General features: G+C 39.0%; 1 protein-coding gene across 1 annotated transcript in view; it reads left to right on the forward strand.

Moving 5' to 3' along the window:
• The window catches only part of PTPN14 (protein tyrosine phosphatase, non-receptor type 14), a 110,938-nt gene that overhangs the window by 70,330 nt on the left and 13,806 nt on the right, over positions 1 to 26,802 (forward strand). The window contains exons 4-15 of the mRNA XM_027641365.1: positions 1,225 to 1,322; positions 3,442 to 3,509; positions 6,496 to 6,566; positions 8,212 to 8,299; positions 10,717 to 10,805; positions 12,409 to 12,496; positions 13,155 to 13,237; positions 15,518 to 15,575; positions 18,861 to 18,939; positions 20,597 to 22,086; positions 24,785 to 24,928; positions 25,967 to 26,185. Coding sequence (XP_027497166.1) covers positions 1,225 to 1,322; positions 3,442 to 3,509; positions 6,496 to 6,566; positions 8,212 to 8,299; positions 10,717 to 10,805; positions 12,409 to 12,496; positions 13,155 to 13,237; positions 15,518 to 15,575; positions 18,861 to 18,939; positions 20,597 to 22,086; positions 24,785 to 24,928; positions 25,967 to 26,185 — 2,575 coding nt within the window. The remainder of the gene's footprint in view (positions 1 to 1,224; positions 1,323 to 3,441; positions 3,510 to 6,495; positions 6,567 to 8,211; positions 8,300 to 10,716; positions 10,806 to 12,408; positions 12,497 to 13,154; positions 13,238 to 15,517; positions 15,576 to 18,860; positions 18,940 to 20,596; positions 22,087 to 24,784; positions 24,929 to 25,966; positions 26,186 to 26,802) is intronic.

Genomic DNA, 26,802 nt, shown 5'->3' on the forward strand with positions numbered 1-26,802 from the left:
GACTGGCTGGTATACTTGTGTATCATTTCTTTCTACCCCATTTTATCTAAAGCAATTATTTTTTAAAACCATGCCATCTTAAGTGGATGCCCTCCATTTTAGGGAGCAAGCATGCATGCAGCTGAAGAATGCAGTAACCTCTTAACCTGATTCAGCTGCAGCCAGACTGCCATTCCTGGTCACAGCCTGAAAAAGCCCCCTTTGTTGGTTTTTGGGGTTCATAACTTGGGCCACTCAGATGCATCTAGGGGTTGGGAGCATAAGGCTGAGTGCACACATGGACTGTGGCTACACTGGTACAGTACCTTGACCTTTGGGCTCAGACCTGATGAGGAGTTGCGTGTCAGCGGGGAAGGAGTTGTGTTTCATCTCAGATGTGACCGGTTACATATGTCTGCACCAAAAGTTTAAGCTAATTAGCATGAGATCAGTATATTGCTGTAACTCAACTGTATAACGAAGCTGTCTCCATGGGGCTCTAACCTGATATGCCAAAGGGACTGCTACCATACCCATGCAGCTTTGACCAGTTCAGTGGAGAAGGGGATGCATGGATGGGGACAGTGACTCATTAAGGGTTTTGTAGAAAGCTTCCTATTTACCTTAATCTACTCTATTACAAATGTAAGGCCAAATGTGTGAGTTCTGTTAGTGTGGTTAGCTATCACAGTTTGTCTTGTGATTAGCTACTGCAGATCAGAAAGTGCATTATATTAGAAGGTGAGTTTGCTTGATTTGTGTGTCTAAGTCATTCTTACACATGAAAGATGCTAATTGAAAAGACCTTTATATGGCCACAGTTAAAATTACATCTGCAGACCAATGTATATTGCTAAAACTGGTTTTCTTCAATCAAAATGGTGACACTGGAGCAAAAGAGCAGAAGAAATATGAAACAATCCCTTTTTTTGCATTGGTGATTGCGTTGTGTTCAGTAACCTCTATAAATGAAAGCACTAATCCCAGCAGATATGTTTCTTCTATGTGGTCTAGGGAACACAAATTAGAACTTCTTATTTTCCTTTTCATCCACCTGGAAGTATTGTACGTGTAGAAATTGTATTAATTTGTTTTGGTAATGTGGAGCTTCTGATGCCAGGTGCAGACTGCTGCTTAACAGCCTGACCTGTTTGGGGTGAATTTTTCTTTCTTTCAGCAGTCTTTTTTTCTGTAGGAAATGTGAAAACATGAGTGTTATAATTCATGCTCTTTTTTTGTTTGTAGATACCAATATTACCTACAAGTGAAAAAGGATGTTCTTGATGGCCGATTAATTTCTTCATTTGAGCAGGGAATTCGACTGGCTGGCTTGGCAGTGCAAGGTAAGATGACATGACCTGGCAGCCTTTTTCCAACAATGGCTCTTTTGGTTTGTTCTGTATGTTGACTGGGCACTAACTAAGGCCTTCTATGACTCCTACTCACAACAGCTGGGTTTTCTACTGATTTAAAAGTACATGGGTGGACTGCTGTTGATGAAACACGCCCTAAGGGAGGGAATGATGGACCACATCACAAGTGTTCAACTTTCCTATTTGTAAAATTCATGTAAGTGAATCTGAACAAAACTCCAATTCTTCCAGCCCTGACCACGGAGTACTTTGAAATAATGAATTTGCTTCACATTCTCTAGTTTTAAATGCAAATTACATCAAAGAGCACAGCAGCAACTTTAATTTTGCCTTTAATTAAAAACTCATTTTGCTATATAGTGCTATGTGAAGTATGAAAAAACACATAGCTGTAATTGTTATGTGAGTTATAAATTAATAATAAACTACTTCTTACAACATGATTTTTACTCTGAGCCTACTAAGGACATCAATAAAAGTGGGGTCATATAGTGTATATGGGCAGAGGAAGAAGTCCTGTATTTGAATAAAGTATGTTTGTCTTTCCACAACTGACTATAAGAACCTAAGGTAGAGTTTCAATAATCGAGCTCTGTGGATGCTCTCTGAGTTTGAAGGGGGAAGTGTATACATAAATAGCAAACATGAAGATCTGATTCTGTAAATGAAAGATTCAGTCAAGAATAAGGCTAATATGGTCTCTTTTAGAGCAGTAGAAATGCCATTTTAGTATCTTATCTTGGTTACAAATTTAAGGAAAAAATGTTTATTGTTAAATCTTGAAATGTTTGATTAATAAAGGAAAATTTATGTAAAAGATTCCATAATGAATCTTTCAGTTTAGGTAAATGAAGATTTTCCTCTGTGTAAGTTAGGTCTGAATAGATACTTAATATGTTTCATTGGTCCTGTGTTTTTGGAGCTTTTTTCTAATTTTGAGAGCAAGTCAATCTTATTATTCCTGACACTGTATTACTTCATTTGTTCTTTGCATGTGATGCAACCAAAGGTATTTGAAATACTTATTTCTTTTAAACCTACATGCCCATTTTGATTTCTTTCTGTTTATGTTAAAACATAACTCTGAGGTAGAAACAAAATGAAACTGCATTTTTGGCATCCTGTGATATGCGAAATTGTCTAGAAGCTTTGAAAGAAGGTTTAGATAATATGATTTATGTTGGGGATTTCCATCTTATATAATATGAGAATCTTGTAGATGGCCTTTGATGCAGTTCAATTAATATAAAATAAAAACCTCCTGGCAAGATATTCTTTTGATACAAGCTGTTGTGTATTTAACAGATAGATAAATACAGGCATTGTTTTGAGTTTTTAATGTAGCTTAGCCTTTAAGGAAGCATTTTCAAAACTCCATGATTTCAAGGACATTTAGACAAGAATCCTTAGCCTGACTTACAAGTGAATGTGAGCATGGAGATGAATACCTGTTCAAGAGATGTAGGAGAAGTAGAAGAGCGAGTAGAAACGTGTTTGCCATTCAGTTAAGCTGACACAGTGCCTGTACTGTTACATTGGCTGCAGAAGGATAAACCTGTCCCCATGTTGGTCGTTGACAATTTTTAATAAAATTGACTACTGGATTTTAACCTTACAGGCTGTAAAATTAAGCTTCTTTTGTACAACCGTATAGAATTGTGGTAGAGATAAGTTAGGTTTTGTTTACTTATTTTTGCCTGTTTAAGGCTGGAAACGTTGGAGAAGAAAAAAGGGTGTACCATTTTTTAAGAGGCTGAGCAATTTCAGCCTTTTTTAATGGGGTTGAGTTCAAGAAGGCTACAGAAAAAGAAACTCTTGCAGTCCTGATGGTTAAGCATTGCAAATGGTCATTATATTAGGGATCAAAAGAAAGAAATTACTTGTTGGCTGTTATTTGATCTATGGTAACAACACTATTATTTTCAGACCTCCATGTTAAAAGCTGAAGCACAAGCAGAAATCTTTGTACTGGGTTGTGGCTTCAGAGAGAATTCACCCACTTGAAATTGAACATCTATGCAAGGTTGAGTGTGGTCTTAACATGTGTGGAAATTACCCAAATGAGTAACTGTGTTGGTTTTTTTTCCAGCGGATTTTGGAGACTATAATCAGTTTGAATCTCATGACTTCCTCCGAGAATATGTGTTGTTTCCTATGGTGAGTTCCTCATCCATCTCTTTTACGGTCTTTTATGAATAATTTCTCCATGCCTCAGTGATGGCTTTGTTGATAACAGAGTAAAAGCACCAGCGCTGAACTAATAGTAGTGGAAATAATTTTTACTCCCCAAAACCTGCAATATACTTGATTGCAGCTGAATGATCCTATGATATGGAAGCTCAGCCCAATTTCAGTTCCTGTCGAGCTTCCACTAGGAACAGGCGTCAACAAAAGAAACACGTCTTCAAATCAAAAAAGAATTTGCAGCTATTTAAAAAGGTGTATATTAGCAGTACCGTAGTATTAGTAATGTGGCATATCAAGGGGAGATAAGGGCTGCTGGTGTAGTAAATGTTGTGTCACAGGGCAAACCATGCAACCTTTCTTCAAGAGAATGTGGATTTACATCAGCTGACTATCGGACTGAAGTGAAGCATGAATCAGGTCTTCTCAAAATGTTCTCCAGGGACTGTGCTGTAAATTTGGTTTAAATTTACACTGGAAACTAGCAAATAACTTCAGTGCTTAGGGAAGGAGTTTAGATCACTAGTGATGTTGGAAATTCTGTGGCAAACATCAACCACTTGCAGTCCATGCCACAGAACCTCTGTGGGAGGACGGATTAGAGAAGAAAAAAAAATCCTGCTGAAGTTAAGACTGACTTTATCTTAGATGAATAAGACCATTAGTATAAGTTTTGAGTGTAAGCTTCATAAAATATAAAAGATCACAGAATTCTTTCTAACTGGAAAAAATATTTGGAAGCAGGGTGGGGTGCCCTGAGTTTAGCTGCCTGGAAGTTAAGGCATCTGGTTTCCCTCTGCAATTAGTGGAGCGGTAGAGGGAGAATGATTCATCTCACTGTAATTTGAAGGCCTGAGAAAGGCACTTGCAGAAGGATTTCATCCTGCTTACCAATGCTCTTTGTACAGGAACTGCAGTGGACAGTCCATTCTTAAGTCCAAAAAGGTGACATCTGCACAATGTCCTGAAGTGAAAGTGCAATTTTGAGCCAGTAGACAGTTTGATACCACCTGAAAAAATCAGCAGGAAGAAGGGCAATTAATGAATGTACAGAGATATGAATATGCCTTGTACAGAATACACATATAGAATGTGGCTTCAGTATTGACCTTTCACTAATAAACTTCTGTTACCCTGACTAGTGGAGCAGGATTTCTCTGGTAAGCCACCTTATCTGTTGATAAGTAGTTGATGATCTTGTGCATAGTTGATGACTTACCATGTTATGTATGAGAACCTTAATAGGAAAGAAGATGGCTGCAAATATATACAGAGAAATGTGTTGTCAGGGTATCACTTTGTAAATTATTGAGCTTCTGCAGAGTTCTTTCAATATAGAATGAATCATAGAATGGTTTGAGTTGGAAGGGACCTTAAAGACCATCTAGTTCCAACTCCCCTGCCATGGGCAGAGACACTTCACACTAGACCGGGTTTCTCAATGCGCTATCCAACCTGGCCTTGAACACTACCAGGGATATAATGATACTATTTTTCTGTTCTGAAAAAAAAAAAGGGGAGGCTTTAGGTCTCTAGATGATCTTTCAGGTGGTTAATTTCTCTGTGATTCAGCATTTTATTCTTTGGCCCCATCTCTTAGAACCTCTGATTTTGAATCAGGTGCCTCCCTGCTGGTGTGATCAGCTCTCTTCTGTTTTGCATGTGCTCACTTTGTGATATCTTGCATTTCATCCATGCTACTGTTACTGAATTTAAGAACATGGGCAAAGTGTCTGCTTCCTACAGCCTTTAGAAGTCTACTCTTAGATCAACTGTTTCTCTAGATATTTCTTTAGCTAATTGTCTTTGCTCTTCTAGGGAGGAGTAGAGAATATAATAGTAAATATTTCACTACAAGTTCAGTAACAGTTGCTAAGTGCTGCAGATACAAACTAGTCCCTAAGCAAGTGGGAGGATTTGAGTGAATCCTGGGCATAGAAAAAGGACGTAGAACAAGAACGTTGCTATAAATTCATTAGTGAAGTGAACTTGTGGATGAGGGAGGGGCAGCTATGTTTGTGCTGTTTGATCTTGTGAGGCTACAATGTGTGTCAAATGGCATTTCTTCAACAGTGAAAAGAACAAAGTTATGTACACAGTACACCCCACAGGTGTGTAGCTGTGCATAGGCATGCACCATGCCATTTTTCATTAGCACGCTACCACTTTCACATTTTTTTGTGGCAGAAGCAAATATCAGAGGGGAGGGCCCCATTGAGCAAGAAGCAGTGTATTTAAGTACATTACAGGCAGCCTTAAGGCTTTTTTAAATAAATGTAAAAACTTTGAGGTTTTGCAAGAAAGTTTTCCAGCTTCCTTTTTTTTGGCCTTGAATTTATGAGCTGACTTCCTTTATTAACTTACTCCCAATTATTTCGGAATTGTTTCTACCGCACTTTATTAAATTTGCAGAATATAAAAGTTTCTCCTCAGAAATGTCTTGCAAGCATATAGTATGTTTTATTGCATATTTGAAGAGGTAGCAAAACTTTCAATCCATTTAACATGAGGAAGGGACAAAAAATACTCAGGAATTCATTATCCGTGGTCTGTGTATCGTTTTGGACTGTTTTAAAAGCTATATATTAATTTGTAAATTTCCAAGTGTTTTTAAAGACTTCTTTGGCCCTTATCCAGGAAAAGATTCTTTATCTGTGCTCTATACTCTTTTCTCTATTTTGGAATAATAAACACCTTATCCCTATTTTTAACAGTATCATTTTACCCTCCCAAAAAAAGTTATAAAAAAGTCAGAACTCTTGTCTTCTCCTTGCACATTTTCATTATCCCATGCTCTGAATTTTAAATTTGATTGATGATAGATTCTCTTTCTGTAACTACCTAGAAGAGCATGAACTGTAAACAATCTCAAAATAGCTGCTGTCATAATTTCTGTGTACCATTTTGTCCCCTTTCTCTGTGGTTGAGTAGTTTTTGATGCAGCTTCATATTTTTACAGGATTGGAACCAGGATGAAGCTGTCTTGGAAGAGCTGACTCAAAAGGTTGCTCAGGAGCACCGGACTCACAGGTAAACTTGATGTGTTACACGTTCAGATTTTTTTTTTTTATCATCCCTATAATACTTCCCTGCCTCCCCCATGCATTCCTGGCAGTGTTTAATTAGCCTATATTCAAGTTATTATTATGCTTTGTCTCACTGGATTTTTAATTAATCTACCACAAAAGGGTATCTACCTCTTGTAAACGCAAAATGGTTGAGAAACTTAATGCCAAATAAATGAACATTTGCACTCTCGGGTTTAATGAGCATGTGTAACACTGCTTGTGCTATGTTGTAGACTCCTTTCTCTTTTTGATTTCATTTAAATCCTGATGGTGAAAGACCCCATTGACTTGATCAGGGGTGATCTGAAGGTCTCTTTCAAGAGAGGTGGGGATGCACGTGCTCCCAGTGTAATGGAAATGAAAATAACAGGAACTGGGTTTTAAGTCTCATGGAGAAGACATAGTATAGTGTTACTAGTTAATGCGCTAGGAGTGCGTGCATTAGTCCTTCGGTAAAAAAACCTTCTTTGTGAGCAGGCTTCTTTCATGTTGTCCAGGTGTTTCGGTGGTGGATGTATCCAAACCTCTAGAGTGCTGTTCTGGGAAAAATGGCAGTGCCCATATGCAACAGGAATGTTATCTGAAGGATGCAACATTGCCCATTACATGACAAAGTGGGTGTTAAAAGATGAATACTCTCTGAGTCTTAGGCCATTCTCAGTCTGAGCTTCAATGCAAGCCTTGGCCTTTGATGCAACCAAAGGGAGAGCTTCCAAGCTGGCCATGAGCAGGCCTGGTTCTATTCTCTTTCTGCCATGGGCTGCTTGTGTGATCTGGGTTAACTCACAGACTTGAAAGGAAGGTTTTCCCACCCGCTGTGCTCTTTAGTGCTATTTCTGCAATACAAAGAAATACTTCCTCTCACTTCAGCAGGTAGATCATATTCCACCTCCTTTCTCTCAGGTATTTATCTGGGCCCTCTATTTCTGTTTGTAAGCTGTGGTAAGGAGTAGCAAAGAGGAGAAATATTAATAGTGGCCTTCTTTTGGAGCAAGGTCTTTAAACCTGCAATCTATTCTGACCTGCTTTTGAGAATTGAAATCTCTCTGAATTCCTGAGCTGTGACAGGAGCATGTGTAGACATGTGTGTAAAACTTTTCAGCTGGTTTGTTCTCTCCTACAAAAGAGAATCTGTTTAACTTTTGGATTTAGTGCCTGTGTTTTTGAACAGCCAACTTGAAAATGTGTGTCTTTCCTTTTAAGTTATTTTAAGAAACTTCAGTGGCCTTATATACTATTCAGGCAAATTAGGGCACCTGTGGCTCAAATCAACCATCCAAAACTATCCAAAACCTGATGCAATGGCCTGATAAAGCCTGGAAAAGATTTGATGCGTACAGAAGAAGTTGAGTAATGTGGTCAGTTCAGTTTGTTCCTCCTGTAATTTGGACTGTGCTTTTTACCTTATCTTAGTGACATTTAGTAAAATTTCCCCCCTTGCTGATTATGATCCTAGTGCTGAAAGTTGGTTTTGTGTTGTGCATTTCTACACAGCATCTCCAAAGTGTCTTCTCAGGTGGTTTGTGAAACTCCTATTTTTTTACTAGTATTTCTTTATGTGTGTGTGATATTGAACTATTTGCTCCCTTTTGTTAATCTAATTGCAGTGGCATTACAGCAGCAGAGGCTGAGTTAATGTACATCAATGAAGTGGAACGTCTGGATGGGTTTGGACAGGAAATTTTCCCTGTGAAGGTATGTTTTTGTATATTATAAAGGAACCTCTGAGTCAAATGATGCAGAACTCTGCAGCAACCTTTGTAATGTTGTCCAAAAGAGACAGGACTTGTTTCACTCTTCTGGAGGGTGAAATGGCTGCTGGTAGTTTGAATGGACATTGTAGCAGTCTGTAGTGTTACTTCTCTTTCATGAAAATCCTTGTCACGGAAGAGGTTGCTATGCGCTTGGGCCTTCTCACTTGGAAAATAGAGATGCTCCTTGCTTTTGAGTGCTGTCTGTGGGAGAGTGGCTGAGGCAAATGAACCTCAGCTCTGGCCTTTAACAGGATAGGAAAATGAGACCTTCTTATGTCTTTCTAAGTCACTATTTACCAAGCATTAACTTTGTCTTTTCTCAGTGTCTTAGATGTGCACACAGGTCCTCCACACATGTATAATTAAGGGAGAATTTCAAGGATTATTTTGCATTCACAGTCACTTTCGCTTCACTGGAAGCCCCTTTCTGCCATGGGTAGTCTGACTGCCTGGCCTTATGGAGCACGTGGTGCCATGATAAAGTTGTGCTGAGAAACTGAAAACTGCTGTTCCCAACATGACCCATTTCTCTTTATGAACCAACCCAGCCACTGTGTGGTGAACTGTGAGTGGTTTTTCTGCTAGTTAAAGATAACTAGGAATTTTAAAATAAGCACAACTACACACCAAACAAAACAAGTTTTCTGCTGAAGTCAAAATTGGTCCTTTAGCACCAATCTAAGAATTGGCCTGAAAGGGAGGAGCTGAAAGGCAAAAAACCTTCAACCCGACAACAAAAGATTTGGAATGTTTATTACCAATGAATGAAATCAATGTTTTCCTCAAATTAATTTGGAATAATGCCACACACTACTGCAAAAGACATTTCTGTGTTGGAAATGTCATTAGATATTACTGCATGTCAGTAAGGTAAAGTATGAACAGTATACTGGGCGCTCTGCAAAGTTGCGGGAAGATGTTAACCTTGTATCAAAGAGCAGCGTGCTGGCCTTGGAGAAAAATAAAACTGCATTCAAAGGGGAAAATGAAAGATTTCTCTCTTTTCTCTGGTAGAAAATGCTATTAGAAATACATTTATCTTTTTTTCCATGTAGATATTTGTGTATACACACACACACACACACACACACACATGCACACGCACACATATATATATGTATTTATATATATATAAATACATACATTTTCCCAACATCTTCTGAATCTTTTTGCCTTCTAAAGCTGCTTCTGGCGAGAAGGCAGAAGAATATATTGCCCTCTAATCAGACTAAACTGAAGACTCTCTGGTGTCTTCTGGAAGAAGCTGGCATATTCAGCATGGATGGGGCTGGGGCTTCAAAATTGGCATCCATTCTTTGTTTGTAGAAGGCCTAACACTTAGTAGTTACAAACAGTTGCATATACTTTATCATTACCTTCTGAGGATCAAGTACAGCAAGGCCAGGAGAACAGCTGTAGTCTGATCTATTAAAATGCGGATTTCTACAGCATGTGCATGCACAGTGCATGAACTTCTCATATTCTTTCTTCTAGCAGTTCTTTAACCACACTCTTTGTGTTAGCATGATTTCTATTTACCACTTTAAAGTATGAATCAATTACTATAAGTGCAGCTGAGGGTGAGTTTTTGTTGATAAATATAGAAAATGTAGAAAAACCTCTGTCAACAGTAATAAGCTGCTTTAAGAAAACTGATTGCAAAATGGAGCAGAAGCACATGGTTCTCAAACAGGAGCCCACAAGGAGACAGGTGGGAATAGGAGAGAAATAGGACTTCTCAAAGTCCACTCTTCTTGTGTTGTTTTTATGTGGTGTATGCAGTTGAATATTTAACCTAACAATTGAAAGTCAATTGAGGATGTATCTGTATAGATATACAAGTACTTTTTATGGTGACATGCTGTGAACATCTACACAGAATACTTAAAGGAGGAAGCATGAAAGGTAGAGCTTTTGAGAGGGATTCCATCTCCAGGTGTGGTGTTCTGAAATCTCTACATGTTTTAACAGATGACTGGAGAAATACTATGAATGTGAAAGGACTGTTGCTTTTGGTATTCACAGGGGCTCTAGACAGCTATAATCACAATGGTAGGGGATGTTGGGTATTATACAATGAATGCCAGTTTGTGGTCTGCCTGGTGTTTGATAGAGGAGAACCTTGTGCTCATTTAGCCTTCTTTTGTTTTCATTAATCAACAGAATGAATCCACTGAAGTGTTAACTGCTTTCAGATAATACAAATCAGTCCAATCAAACAGCAAAATATATGTTACTCAAGGGTTAGTCCTGCATTTATACTGAAGAAGGGCTTCTCTTTGGTAGTTCAGCATGCATTCCTATACATATATTGACCAGTCTCTTTATTAAACTAAATATATTATTCTTTCTCTGCAGGATAATCATGGAAATGACATACACCTTGGTATTTTCTTCATGGGAATCTTCATAAAAAACAGAACTGGCAGGACAACTGTGATTTATAGGTAAAAACTAGGGTCTTCTGCCTTAAAGCAGTTTCTTTTCAGAGGTCCACGTGTGGGACTTTTTCCTGACTTACATATGTGACTTTATGCCAACAGTGCCAATCCTCTAACTAAGGAGTAGTCACCTTGCTGTTTTCAGGATTGGTCTCTTGGCCATAAGAGATGGGATAAAGAACAATTTCTGATGTCTGTGAATGGGTTTGATGGCAAGAAAACTGTAGTTGCCTGTCATGTATCTTGTTCTATTTTACAAGGCTTTGATTCCTTTTCTTTTCTTGTCTTTATGTCTGCTTCTTTGATGCTTCTGAATGCAAATCTGTTAAACCTCACAGCTGGCAGCCCAGGAGCTCAACGTTTTTGGAAATCTGGTTGCCATATTTAGGTGCTCCACTGAAAAGAAGTTAAACTTTCTCATTCTGTAATTTTGAAACTCCTGACTGTGTCACACTTCTTCTGCGGTTTATTTTGGTTATTAAGAATCACTTAAGTCTTTCCATTATCTTTCTTGTGCGGATCTGTTCTGTATGAAAAAAAATGTTGCTAGAAATCTTCATGATGCCGGGGAGGATAGTTTCGTTCTTCTTTGCTACTGTTCCAGTAGGTATTTTCATTACTGTTGCTATTTGCTTGAAGTAGATTTTTACTAGTCCCTGTTACTAGAGTATGAATTTTGTGCAGCCAAAAAATTTGTGTTTTTTGAGGTGCACTGATTTTCAGTCAGTAGCTAAGGCTTGTATCACACTTAAGCTGGAATGTCAGGTTTGGGGTTTTTTTGCCTTAAAAGGGCTTTCAGTAGTCAGCTAAAAAAATGTTAGGGCTCCCTTTTCTACATAGCTGATGCTTTGCATATTTAATTTTAGAAGAAATTAGATAATCCTTTAACTGGGCCACGTGACAAAAGCAAAAAGTTTCTTTGCATGTAAAATTTAGAGTTGGTGCTGGGATTCTTACTGTTTGGAAATATGCACTTCAAGCATCCTGCCATGACATGAAGAGGAATGCATGCTGCAAACAGAACAAACAAGTCCTTTCCATCCCCGTGGATTGCATGCAATGTACGCAAATGTCTGTCAGCTATTTGTAAGAAGATTATAACTCTGATCTTGGGCAACCTGACAATTACTTGGGAAAAAAAAGAAAAGATTGCAAACATAAAACCAGAGTATTAACATGGTATGCATAGCCTACATAACCATGTTGTCAACTTAGCCTTCTTTAGCAAGAATTGGCACTTAATGAAACTTGCAAACAGCATTTGGAGAGGAATGGCACTTAAAAAAATAATTCTATTACACGAAGCTAAAATCAATCAGTTAAAAAATGCCACAGTTCAGTAAGATGTTTATTATTAATGTGTTTTCGATCTGTCTCCTGTTGTGAGTCTTCTTTTAACTCTCCTGCTTTGGGTTAAGAGCTAAATATCCTTTCATTTTTAATCAGAACATGACTTCCTTATTTTCCTGACCATGTTTCTTCACCAAAGAGCTACTAAAAAACTTTCCCATAAAATGAGACTGATGTTGACTAAGGGATTCTTGATGTGTTTGTGAAATGTTTGAATGTATGTGTTGGCAAACTCTACTGCATTTTTTTTACTCAACAGGTGGAATGACATTGGGAATATATCACATAACAAGTCTTCGATTGTTCTAGAGTTGATCAACAAAGAAGAGAATGTACTCTTTCACACAGTAAGAAAAAGATCTGCTCAGTGTCATCTAGAAAGCTACTTATGTAAAAATAAACTTTTAAAATTCCACTTTCCTGGAGAGGCTCACTTGCATAACACCCCCCCCCTTACAGTTCACATTTTACTTTATGCAGAATGTAAAATTAACTTAATTTAGGTAACAATATGCATATTCTATTCCAAGCATCCTGAAATACAGTGTGCTGGGAAGTCTGAAAAAAACTGAAGTGCATTTTGGATGGCATAAGTACAGCATCATAAGCAGTTGTAGAAACTGGGCATAAACTATCATGTGTGCACATACTGGAACTCAGAGGGCTGCGCTGCTGTTCTGTGCTATTTAAAATCACTCCACATCTCCCTGAACTAAGGCCAGTATAGACTGGACCAGCAAGCTTGAGCCATTTTTTTGTTGTTGTCCCTCCTACTGTGACTTAGCAGCGAAGTGGCAGCATGTAAAGGCACGCCACTCTATTTCAGTAATCCAATGCCTTGAATGCTCTTGAGGGCACTAGACATGTTCTTGGCAGACACATTCTGTACATGGTGGATCTTACCAAGCATTCCTGCAATTGGATTTTTTAAACTCTTCTTTGTCACTTCTTGGTAAGAGTAACAAAATAAAATTTTTTCCCCTTATTTTTTTCTTGTCTCTAAAGGACGATCTTGAAAATGCCAAATATATTTCACGCCTGTTTGCATCAAGACACAAGTTTTACAAACAGAATAAAATCTGCACAGAGTGAGTATTCTTTCTTCAGAGTTGTTTCCTGACACCCTGCTTTGGAATTGATCTGAGTTTTGGCATGTCTGGTTTTGTTTGGTTTTGTTGTTTTTTGGGTTTTTTTTCTAGTCACTTATATCAGGTATTCTTTTCCCCTTTCCCTTTTTTTCTTGTTTTGTTTTAACCAACACCAAGAACAGACAATTGGAAATGAAATTTCACTCTGAGACTTGTGAGGCTTTGATGCTCCCCAAGCAGCCAAATCCTACAGAGAATCTTGAGTTGAAGGCCTTGTTCTCTGCTGTTTATAACTCAGAGTATTAGTATAAACTGGAGTGAAAGGTGACATATGTTATCATGTCAAAATGTGAGTTGCAGTAGTAGATGCACTGCTTATCTAGCAGCTAAGGGCAGTGGAAAGGTTGTCATCTTCTAATTTGGGCAGTATAATTTATCTGCCTCTTATGTGTCCCAAGAAAGGGAGGACACCTGGGCACGTTAATCTGCGTAGCTGTACTAGCACAGCACAGCAGAGATTGTAAGTCTAAAGCTGAAGTCTCCCTTAGGCTCTACTTTGAGCACTTTCTTAGGAACTGACTTTGAGCTAGTCCTCTCACACGGGTGGACTCTGAAGGAGAATTCATTAGGCTTTAGCTTTAAATCAAATGTCTGTTAGCTGTTTTATTTACACCAGCACACATTTTTTGATGTTGAGATAAATTTAGCTTTCAAAATATTAGAGTTTTGAGAAGTTTTCATGATGTACTGAGTGTGTATAGCATAGAACATTAAATTCTTGCAAAACTTATCATCTTAGTTAGCTGGAAAGATATGAAGAAGTTTCATCTCTATCAACAACTTTAGTTAGACCTGGACTTCCCATCTGTTCAGCTGGGTAATGCCATCTGTTGGAAAATAAAGCCAAAACGATGAAGAGAAGATTGGAAGGTCTAGCTTTCTAATATTACGCGTGCACACATTATATTAACGTATGGGGAGTTAAAGCATAGGAGAGTCCAATGAGGTGAATTGTTTTGAGTGATCTTTTCAGTTACAGAAAAGAGATGTTGATTAGATTTCACATGGTGCTTACAGTTCTTGGGAGTGAGTGGAAGACCAGAAAAGATATTTCTTAGCAGCATATAATGGATTTCAGTAGTCCAATACTAAATTAAATTTTAATGGTCCCAAAGAGATTGAATTCAAAGGAAGATCCTGATTGTCTCCCCTATGACAGTCAAGAAAGAAAACAAAATGCCATAATCTGTCATCTTGGGATATTTCCCCTTTGACGCTGTATATTGGGGTAAACAGGGAGAACTATTCTTTTACCAATCATAATACAGACTGCAGAAGCAATAGCTTTTGAACATGTTTCTTTCTAATCACTGAACCCTAAGCATATGGGTACCACGAACTGGGTGTATGTAGCAGCTTCATATGCAACTTGCAAACTTATGAAGATAAGGAATGTCACAAGGTCACTGAGTGAAATAACTAGAATTTAAATGTATTTTTGTCATTAGAACTGCTCTCCTTACCACAGTCTCATGTGATATAAGCTTCGGTGTTAGAGCCACAGATATTGATGACAGCATATGCCAATGTGTGTTTTCTAGCCAAATAATTTTCCTGCTCTCTGTGTTAAAATAAGTTGTTTGTTTTCCTGTGTGCCTTTCCTCTAATCGCACATAACATCATTCACCAGATCAGAAACTGTAAGAGGACAAATTCCACCTTTCCTCTCTTCACGTAAGCACTATATTTCTACCTCCTTCAATTTGTTTCTTTCTCAGATTTTTTTATCTCCTACACTCCTTGTTCCTTCCACTGCACCTGGCTACTCTAACATTGTATGTGGCTCTGCTAGTATTGTCTAAAAGTTGCTTTTTCTGTTTCTTCCTGATCTATGTGCATTGCTCTTGAGTGATTGCTATCAATTTCATAAAATTGTCATTGTTTTAAATGTTTACCTTAAGTCATCTGAGACTGCCTGTGTGCCATGTTCAGTTTTTGTTGCTTAAGTGACTTGTTTGTTAAATTCTGGTTTAAAAAATGAATCATTCTTTTTGTTTCCAAGTAAGCCAAATGGGATAATGAACAGAAGGCATGTATAGTTTGGAACTGGAATACTACCCATATTTAGAGAAGAACTTGAATTATTTTCATTTATTCGTGTATCTAAAAATCTCATTAATAAGCAATACTTACAGATTGTTCATGTCTTGTTTTACCCATTTATTCTTGACTCAGAATTGAAGTGTTGTAGTTTCTATTATTTCTCTTTTTTTTCTGCAGACAATCAAGTTCTCCTCCCCCTATCCGACGACGGCCCACCTGGAGTAGGTCATCTTTGGTATGTGCCACAGTGAGACCTTTGAGAATGTCTATATAATTTCTGATGGGAAGAGGCATTGTGTAGGATGAAGTACTTTCTAAATTTCAAATAAGCACGTTAACTCAGTTCTTTTAGGCGATATGATTGGAATGAGTTTCAAGGGTGTGGCTGCCCAGGTTGATTAGTTAAACTGAATAATATCACCACTGAGTATTTAACATTACAGTCTTCCAGGTGTTATATTTTCATTTGCCCTGCAGAAACTGAACATCTTTTCTACTGGACTGAGGTTATTTCAATATGTAGATATCCTCTAGAAAGAATTTGAAGTGTCCTGTGCTGTATGCATCAAAACCTAGTCCTTACGTAATGTTACGTTTCACGTTTTTTCAATTCCTCGTGTTTTTGTGTAAAGACTACTTACAATTTACCAGCTTCTTGGGCTAGGAGCCTATTTTCTGTGTGAAGTTACTGTTAATTTAAGTTAAACTAATATACTCAGTAAGGATTGGAATTCAGAGCTTTTCTTAAATTGTACTTATTTCCATTTAACTAATCTCCAGGAAGAACTAGAAATCTGACAAAACTGGTTAACTTTTTCCTGAAATCTTGACCAAAAAAATCACATGAGACTCTCTCTTCCCCCCCCAATCGGTTCTAAAAATACTCTTTTTTTTATTAAATTCTAACATCTAGTGTGTCAGTATTTCTTGCTCTTATTTAAGAGATTGTGAATTTCTGTACCAGCAACGCTGCTGGTTCCTTAGACAGAGGGCAATATTATCTCTATGCAGGTTGCCAGTTTTCATGTCTCATATAGGTTATACCTGCTTTGTAGGTCTTTCCAGAATGAAAACTCTGTTAGCCTATTGCTGCATGGCAGAAAGCTCATGTGGGAGAAGTGTTTTCTTGATATATCCTCACAGCATGGTTACGGCTTGTGAAAAGGTTCCAAAATTAAGCTTAAGCGGGTACTGATATTAGGGTAGTTTTATCATTGTGGACTGCAACAGAGGTTATCTGCTTGTGTGAATATATATACAGGCCAATAGATCTAAAAGGTGCATTCTGTGTTTCCCAGCCACTGGCAGGAAAGCTGTGGTAGCTGTTTCCAGATTTCTTTGTCCCTCCATTCTTAGCGTGCTTCTAAAGTGTCATGATGTGATACACAGGCTATATATTGTGTTCTTGGAGGCATAGTTACAGTATTCTCGGTATCTACTAGCTTGGTCCCTGAAAATAACTAGGAAAAGCTGAAGGAAATGTGCTTTGCGTTCTTATGCTGTGGCCTCAGATATATCACAAGGGGGAAAAGTGAGCTGCTTTCTATATTTATATATGAAAAATGGAAATCTGCTTCAAATCCTGCTGCCACTTTGTTTTGAACATAAGCATGCAACAAGTTTAAAAACCCTGAAGTCTCAGGAAGATCAAAAGGAGGAATGTGGGCTCATCAATTGAAAAATGAACTGGGCTGCTGCCTGCTCACGGTGAACTTTCAACCGCCTTTTTCATAATTGTTCTGTTAACTTGTTGGAACAGTTCTCTATAGAAGAGGGAAAAAAAAGCCCTCCTGACTGTTGTCTGCACTGTACATACCTTCATGCACCTACCTATTCATTTGTCTTGTATGGCAATAAATCAATAGGCAGAAATGGGAAGTGAAGTGGAATCTTTGAGGTGAGGCACTGCCACTTCACTAGGGATCATGTTCATTACTTTCAGATTAAGGCCCTTTATATGGTTTTGGCATCATGCTGAACCTGTATTTTTTTAACTACTACTTTAGAATCATTTTATGGTGTCTCTTTTTTCCTGTCAGGCTACCCAGTGGTGCTGGTTTTCCAGCAAAACCCCCCTCTATGTAGGAGATCTTAATATGATGGTATGTTTAATTACCTGATTTAAAAAAAAATCCAAGTGATCCTTAATTTGGATATTGACATTCTGCAGACCTTAGGGTTCTTCTCTTTTATCAGAAGAGGCATATGGACCTTCAAAAAAAAAAATTCCCCAATTTCTTGCAGATACCTTTCATAACATCTATCACAAAGAAAACTGTCTGCTTCAGATGTATACATCTGAAGTCACTTCTCTTTCCTTGCACTTTTCTTTGCCCTCCATTTGTTAGATTTTCCAACATCTTGGTTAGTTCCAGACTCAGCTCCTCTACTAAGGTTATCAACAGCAGGTTCCTTGGCCCATATTCTTCAACAAGAGTACAATCAGAAGGGATTGTTGGAGCAGAAATATTGTCGTTTTCTAGTTCTGGCTTAACACAGCGTTTTTTTTATGCAAGGATTCATATGTGAACTCAGTATCTTTGATTCTCATTCCTTCTCACTAGTTACACATAAAATGTAAATTTAACCCCTTCCTCACCCCTCTTCACTAGCAAACTTACATTATGCTCATTTGGTGTGTGTGCACACAAAGGTAGATTATTTGGTGAGGTTTTTTGCCTTGGGCATTCATGGTATTCCTTAATAGCTTGAACTACTTGAATCAACCTGGATAAAAAGCCCTTATTCTGCTGTTAAGGAAGATACATTCATGAGACAGCAGTGCCTTCCTTCTCCTTCTGCTTACTCCATGAATTGAAATATGTTTTCGTAAACTTTGCTCAGTGACATCAGGCAGGACATTGCAGTGCAGGTGGCAAAATGCGTTTGCCTAACACATTGGTTTACTAATGGACAAAGCTGGTCAATATGGCATCAGCTCTGATTTATTTTTCTGCAAATAATCCTGTTGATTTAATGCTGAATCGCACCCTCTGAGACTTAAAAAACTTGTTACAGTGCAGATTATTGGCAAAACGCTCTAATTCATTAGCTAGGGGATCCGATGTTCATGTAATTTGCAGAGTTATTTTAAGTCCATCTGTGATCTATTGCTTGTATAACAGTGTTCTAGGTCCTTGAATTTGTTCCGTCTCCTGCTTTTGTCCCGATTAGGTGTCTGTCTTATTTGGGTTTAATTCTTCAAGGGCAAGGGCTTTTAATAAAAGTTTGAAAAGCTTTAAAAGAGCTGAAAGTGTGACTGCTGTTTTTTGAAGTGATTGAGCTTAAAGGAGTCTTAACTGGTCAGCTTTGGACTCTATAACAAAATTTAGCAAGCAATTTACAAAAAGTTACTTTCTGTTCTATAAAGAACGATCAAGCCGTGTGCCTTTGACTGGGTAAGAAAGAGCAGTATTCAGTGGAAAAGGCTTAGGACCATTTTTCCTGTTTCCGTTGCAGAAACGGTAGCGAATGAAGTTCTAATACTTCTTTTTTTTTTTTCTTTGTGCTTTTATTTCAGCCAAGACAACATCCTTTTATACTGCCTCCTATGCATGTCCAGTGTGGAGAACACTACACTGAAACACATAATTCACAAGGTACTCGAAGCGTAAATTTTTCCTTTAATGGACTTCAATTTTATGCATATGCAAAGAAGCTCCTAACCCTTATGTCTAGATTTACAATGCCATCATGGTCAAATGGGAGCTGCTGCTGCAAGAGAACAAGCAGTTTTATAGTTAATGATGCAGTAAGTCTTCTGTTTAAAGTCCAATTTCAGTTTTCAAATTTCTCTAAAATATCTGTGCATGATTATATGGACCTTAAACTTGGTATTCCAGCTCAGTGAGCTGAAAAAATAATTTCTAAAGGGAGTATGATGGCTGCACTCAAAGGCAGTGCCAGCTGGGGCCAGGGAGAGAAACCAAGTGAGGGAAAAGGATAAAGCAAATATCTTACTGTAGGAGAAATCATAGCATTCTGTCCATGAAACGGTATCTTTAGATAATCTTTTCTGCTAGTTTTTCACCAACATCTGCCTGCATTGCTAGCCTTACGAACGTAAGGAGGGTTAACTATTTTTATGCCCATGTGTGACAAATAAATTCTTTAAGAGGTTGTACCAGGTTACTTTGATCAAGTCTGGAAATGGAGCCTAGCCCCTAAACAACTTCAGTCTCACACCCTTAACTACCCCAGCTTCTGGAATATACGTAGCCAGGTCTTTTAGGTTAATGTTCTTTGCAGTTCATGAGAGGTACAGTTGAAGTACTCTCGCCAGGAGAGAAAGTCTCTGTCATACCTGATAGTGTTTTGGAGTTGTGGTGGTCTGACTAATTTTAAGGTAGAATTTGATAAGTTTTAAGGGGAGACATTCACTATAGTTCCTTGCATACAGTAGGCTTGATTTAGCAGCTACTACTGTTTACTTTGAAGGTGAGGCTCTGAAGGATATTCTCAATTTTAGAAGAACTGTCAAGTTCCCTTAGTTTTACCACAGACTTTGCTATATTGTCAGAGAACTATCCGATTTCAGAGTCTAGGGAACTGTTACAAGATTTTCAACATGGATAGTCTTGAAGTAAAGTTGTGATCCAGGATATGGTCTTTACTATTAGATTTCCTCACAAATATACTTTTCTGAGTTATTAATATTCTATAGCACCTCTGTAGGGTGGTTTGCTGTTTGGTTTGGGTTTGGGGGTTTGGGTTTTTTTGGGTTTTTTTTTTTGTTTTTTTCCCCTGAGCTTTGATTACCCAACTGATATCATACTTCAGATCCTCAAAACTGTTGATTGGTCAGAAGTAGGATTTCCAATTCCGCAGTCCTCTGCTAATTTGAATCACAGACAGCAGCGTATCAACAGAAAAGATAAAGAGAACTTTTTAGGTTAACCATATGCTAACAGCACTGGATTTTTAAGGTGTCAGCAGCAGTGAACCCTTCCAGGATGCTGAGGGAGGAGATGCCCCTTTATTATTCCTTGCCACCTCAGGCAAAAACGCTTCCTCTCTTTCCCCTTTCATGTCTCCCACAGGGATCTGAACTACCATATTTTGCTGTTGTGAGGTTTACCTTAGTAGCTTTGTTTTAGTTATATTTCAATGACTCAAGACCACATGCTTCCTGCATGTGCACTGGTACACTAAGCTGTCTCTGTATTCACTAGTGCAGACTGCATTTGAGGTTTTGTTAAGATTGAATGAGTCCTTGTATGTTAAAATTGTCAACATTTATATCTCTGCTCTACACAGATAGCATTTTTCATGGAAATGAAGAAACCTTCTACTGTAGGTCTCAGACCAGTTTGGATAGGTGTCCAATGGACTTCAGCTACTTGAATGGTAATGGACCCAATGGGAGCGTATGCAGTGCCCACAGCATGAACTCCCTCAATCGCTCACAGAACTTCATCCAGGCATCTCCAATGTCCTCAAATCTGAGCATCCCTGGAAGTGACATCATGAGAGCAGACTATATCCCCAGCCACAGACACAGTGCAATCATAGTACCATCTTACCGACCAACTCCAGACTATGAAACCGTCATGAGGCAAATGAAGAGGGGGGTGATCCAGATGGATAGCCAAAGTCAGTCTTTGCGGAATCTCAATATTGGAAACACACATGCTTATAACCAGCCAGAAGACCTAGTTTACAGTCAACCTGAGATTCGAGAGAGACATCCTTACACAATTACATACGGGCCCCAGGGTGGTGGCTATAACAAGCCTGTTGCCCCCTCTGAACAAATGAACCCTAATAATGCTGCTCAAAATAAAGCAGCAGCCAGTGCCATCTCCCACACTGTCAGCACCCCAGAACTGGCCAACATGCAGCTTCAGAGCAGCCAGAGTTACAACACCGCTCACATGTTAAAGAACTATCTCTTCAGACCCCCACCTCCGTACCCGCGCCCACGTCCTGCCACGAGCACACCGGACCTGGCAAGCCACCGGCACAAGTATGTCAGCGGGAGCAGCCCTGACCTGGTCACTCGTAAAGTCCAACTCTCAGTAAAAACCTTCCAAGAGGACAGCTCGCCAGTTGTCCGCCAGTCGCTGCAGGAGGTCAGCGAGCCCCTCATGGCGGTGAAGCACCATGCAGCGGTGAACAAGCGCCACAGTTTGGAGGTCATCAGCAACATGGTGCGTGGTATAGAAGCCATGGCACTAAAAACTTTAAACGCCCCTCTGCCACGCAGGAACACTTTGCGGGAGCAGGTGCAGCCGGAAGAATCAGTTCAGATGGGGCACGAAGTTCAGCAAGTTCCTCATTATCATCACAAAAAGACATTTTCTGATGCCACGATGCTGATACACAGCAGTGAAAGTGAAGACGAAGAAGAAACCCAAGAATCTGTGTCACAGATAACAGCCCTTCATGAGAACATGGAGTACAGTGCTCAGCTGCAAGCTGCCTTGGCTAGAATACCAAATAAACCTCCTCCGGAGTATCCTGGGCCTCGTAAAAGTGTCAGCAATGGAGCCCTGAGGCAGGACCACGTTAGCATTTCTGTGGCTGTAGCCAGGGCCAAGGCCATGAGACCGGGGCCTTCCAAAGCCATCAGTGTGTCTCGAACTGATCAAGTGGCAATAAATGGGTCGTCGCTTGGGCCCTCTATCTCAGAGCCGGACCTCACCAGTGTGAAGGAGCGGGTCAAGAAAGAACCAGTCAAGGAAAGGCCTGTGTCTGAAATGTTTTCTATTGAGGACAGCATTATAGAAAGAGAAATCATGATGAGGGTAAGTACCTTCCTCTGTTGCGGTGGCTTCTTGGAAGTTAGTAATCACACAGGTCAATTTCCATACCAGAAAACTGTTGGGTAGGTAAACTGTGGGGAACGTGTGGGTGGAAAGTTGTGGATTTGCTTATAGTTGGGAAATGTGATATTAAGCACAAGGTACAATTTGTTTTTGTGGGTCTGTATGGCCACCAAAGGGGCTGATCCCATGCACTGCTGTTGGGCTTGTCTGTTTCTTCAGCTGTGGCTCTTTGGCTGCTGGCCAGGTCTGTGTCTGACCCAGCCGAGGATGCCACCACCCTGGCAGCTGTGCCAGCTTGAGGTGGGTGGCAGGGCATGGAGCCAGTGGTGAGGGGGCTGACAGCAAAGCCCCCCTTGATGCCTGCTGCCCCTCTGCCTGCACGCCTCTCCAGCCCCCATGGATTTGAGGGCAGGGAGAGTCTGAAATGTGTTTGCTGAGATGGGTGGGAGGTTTGGTTACAGCGCTAGCATTTTATTCCTTCTTTGCAAGGATGTTGAGTTAAGTATCACATAACATAGTGGGAACTCTTGATTTTCTTCGAATGATCTTTAATTCCTTTCCTGCCACTTTATGTAACATAGTTATCTAAATGAAACCCTGGTAGCTGTAGGATATGGATTGTTGGTTTTGCCAGTAACTGAGGAACCAGATATCTAAATACAGAAGCAGCAGATGTAGAGGCTGTGTAGTTAAGCATCTGGACTGTTTATTTTTTAAAAAATGCATTCAAGTATGAGAAATAAGATTCTGTTAAAACTGCAATGAATTTAAAATAAAAAGTATTTAAAGTTTTCAGTGCCCCTGTGAGCAATGACAGAAATATGAGGGGTGCTTACCACTTAATGACTTACACATGTACTTGACGCAGTGCTGTGGAGGAGTACAACTGCAGTCACAGAAAGAAAAGTGTATGCTGTAGTTCTGAATTTCAGAATTGATGTCTGAAACAAATTAATGAAGTCTGGTCTAGAGCAGAAAAGAGGTTGTAATGTACTAGATCAATAACTAGTTAGATTTAAAATACTGCTGTATATTCAAAGAAGTTTTCTAAACATATTAATTGTTGTTCTTGTTTGTTGGGGATCCTTACGCTGATGTAATTGTTAGGAATCAAACCTGAGCTACTAAGTTGCAACGTGGAGACTGAATTTACTCCTTGCCACCTCCTAAATTCTAAATCTGAAATAGATACTTGACTATAAAACATGACTTTTTGTGAATTAATAGACATTTGTATAACAATGAATATATATATATATGCGCTTTTTTGATCTTCTGAAGAAAGAAAAAATATTGAAATGCAGGAACCTACAGGATTTTAGGATGGAAATGAAGGTGAGAAGAGATCTTGGATGTTGTTTGAATATTCTTCTGCAATAACCATTCAGATGCTTTGGTCAAAAAGTGCTGTTTTTGTTTTGAAAGTAAAGGGGTACTCTTAGCATTAGGCTTTTAAGGTGGTTTCAGCCTAGATGAGGAATCTTAACATGTGCAGACCTTCCTTTTGTCATGGGAATCAAGTGTTATATTAATGGAAATTTGATGACCTTGATCTGTTAAAGGCAGACTTTTTTTTCTGTTTTACCTTTGAAGTAGTAAAAATAATAATATCCCCAAACAAAGAAAAAATTCGTGCATTTTCCTGCTTTCTGAAAGTATGAAATGAAAGCAGAGTGGGTTTGGATTTTTGTTCTGCTTATTTGTTTGTATTTTGCTTAGTGCTCTGGAGGAACCCAGTGGTGAGGAAAAAGCTCACAAACTTTTGAAAAATCAAGCTATTTACATATGTCTGAGGGCATTCAGGTCCAATAGTATGTTTCTAGGAGCTGAGCTTGGCTTGTCTGGTGACCACAGCTTCCATATGTGTGCCCCAAACCAGGCATCTCTTGTACTTATCTCTCCTTCCAAATCCAGCAGAAAGAACTGTTAAGGAAATAGAATAAAATGTTCCTGATTTGGGTACTTCTGCAGATGCTCTGTCTCTTTTGATGCTTCAGCTCCCAGTGGCATTAGGAGGGGGCAACAGGATGAATTTAAAATTCATGCTCTGGTTCTCTATGTCATAGCATAATATGATGCATGAATATGATAAACAATATCCCTCCCTGGCTGCTGTTATATTCAGTTTCTGGGACATGTGAGCTCAGTTTTTAGTGCAAAATATATCATGGGTGCTGTGTGAATCACCATAACAGCTGACTGCATCAGAAGACTTCTCATTTTAAGTATTACCATCACAGAAGAGAAACAATGGTCTGTGTTTTACTGTTTGATATGATAGATTGAAATTATTGCTTTTAAGAGATGCTCCAAGCATCTTGGCTTTGGTAGCGCTACTTTAACATAACAGAGTGATGCTTTGTGTGTCCTGCATTCAGAATAATGTCTGCAGGAAAATGCTTGAGATTGTATTTGTATGTCTTTTGATGGCATGTAAACTGCATTACATGCTGGGATTGCTTCTTTGAAATTAAAATTCTGTGCTCATGTAGGAGCAGGCCTTTGAGGAATAAGAGGAAGAATAGAGGTTGTATTTGAATTTACGATGCTAATGGTGATCATCTGCATTCCTTGGCCAGAGAGTTGCAGATTTTGGAGATTAAAAAAACATTCCAGCATTTTACTGGCATTATAAATAATCACACAGAGATGAAAACGTGCCTTTTCTTGCCAAAAGAATCTAGAAAAGCAGAAGATGGCAGGCCTGGAGGCCCAGAAGAGGCCCTTGATGTTGGCAGCACTGAACGGACTCTCAGTTGCTAGGGTTCCAGTGCCGGAGGACAGCCAGGATGAAGTCGCCAAGGTGCCAATGGATGAGAGGGTAAGATGGAGGCTCATGAAATGTTGCTCATTCTTTTTGTTCCCAAGAGCATGAAGTTTCTAAAATACAAAAATTTGATCTAAAATTTGAAAAGAAGTTTCTCTAAAAGTTTTCAGAGCCACTAATGCAAAGAGTCTGTGGTTAAAACTGGCGTGTCTTTGGATGCAGGCAAAGCATTCAATGTCTTGAACACTTACTGAAGGCAGTGAGAAACAGAGAATATCTGTTTCACCTGACTGTACAATGTGTACATGATCAAACTGTAAATCTAACACTTTGCACATTTTTCACATGATCAGGTGAAGTTCTACAGTCCTCTAGATACTGTCTTCCATTTTCTGATATAACTAAGGAGTTCAATTAATTTCTCTAATGGGATTAAATTTCAAGGGGAAAAAAAAAAGGTTGTTTGCCTCCTGATGTTTGCACACACAGATGTTCCATGAGTATGGAATTTTGGAAATTAAAAACAGTTGCTGCCGTTAAGATTTGAGAAACGTATTTGCAAAGAATCTTCCTGGGTTTCTGCATAGAAATTTGCAGCCTTGAGTTGTCTGGTACGCAGACAGCAGCACTTAACCTCTGTGTGTACATATTTGAGGTTGTGTTCAACCAGAGACATTGCATGCTTTGCAAGTTAGGGAGTATATTGAAAATGTGAGCCACATCACACTTCTCACAGTATGATCTTCTTTCTGAAAAAATATTTTTAAAATATTTTTACAAGTATCTATTATGTTGAAATCACATATTCATACTGAAATTCTTACTGAATCAAGACTGTATTTGGCGCAGGCTTGCGTTTTATGCTATCCATGTTCAAAATTGTGGAGGTGGAATGTAAAACTGTAAAATTGGCTTGTGGTTTCATTCAGTAGAAATAAGTTTGTCATATTTCCTCAGATAACTGCAAAAAGAAGTGAGTGAGAGAATGCTATGGCTGTATATTGGAATTCAAAGAATGGATGGATGGGTCTAGTGGTTAATCTGCTTCCCAGAAGAATGAATGTATTGATGTTCCTTTCTGTTAAATCTTAGTGCAAAATCTTGAGAAGGAAGTTGGAAGAGGGCATGGTGTTTACAGAATACGAGCAGATTCCAAAGAAAAAGGCAGATGGGATCTTCACCACTGCTACCTTGCCTGAAAACACTGAGCGCAATCGCATCAGGGAGGTCGTTCCTTACGAGGAGAACCGAGTAGAGCTGGTGCCGACCAAAGAAAATAATACAGGCTACATCAATGCTTCACACATAAAGGTAAAAACTTTCTCGAATTTTGCTTTGCAAATGGAGGTATGCTAAAGCTTTGTTTGAATTTCTGGATGCACAGCAGCATTTTCTGTAACTCTGGAGCTTCTGAAAAGGTAACCTGGTCAGAATGTGTCATTGTACCTGTGTGTCAGCATGGACGTCTCTAAGGTCCCCTCTCAACTAACATCATGCATAAGTTGGTTTAACTGCTGAAGACTCGGGTGTCATTTTAGAGAGCCATTCTTGATTTTTTTATGCCCACCTCTGCCAGCTGGTTGGGGAATATTTCTTGGTTAATGTAGAAAGAGATGCCATGTTGCTTAAGCCTCGTGAAAATGCATTAGATCAGCCCCAATACCTGCAGTGTAATATGATTGTCATGGCCCTGCACCAGAAAAAATGAGAAGTCAGTATGTGTTCTGAATTATCAGTCCCAAAAGTCTTGCAGGCCACTGGGGGGTTACAACAACCCATGCAGAAGGAGTCCCTACAGCTGACTGGTGCACCCTGGAAAGAATACTGCACAAACTTTCATTGAATCTTTTTAAATTTACTAGCATACAGGATGTGATTTTTAAAAATCAGAAATGTAGCTCCATGTATGCAGTTCCATGCTCAAAGGA

This window comes from Corapipo altera, unplaced genomic scaffold (genome assembly GCF_003945725.1).
Source record: "Corapipo altera isolate COAL_440 unplaced genomic scaffold, ASM394572v1 48b, whole genome shotgun sequence".
Lineage (NCBI taxonomy): Eukaryota > Metazoa > Chordata > Aves > Passeriformes > Pipridae > Corapipo > Corapipo altera.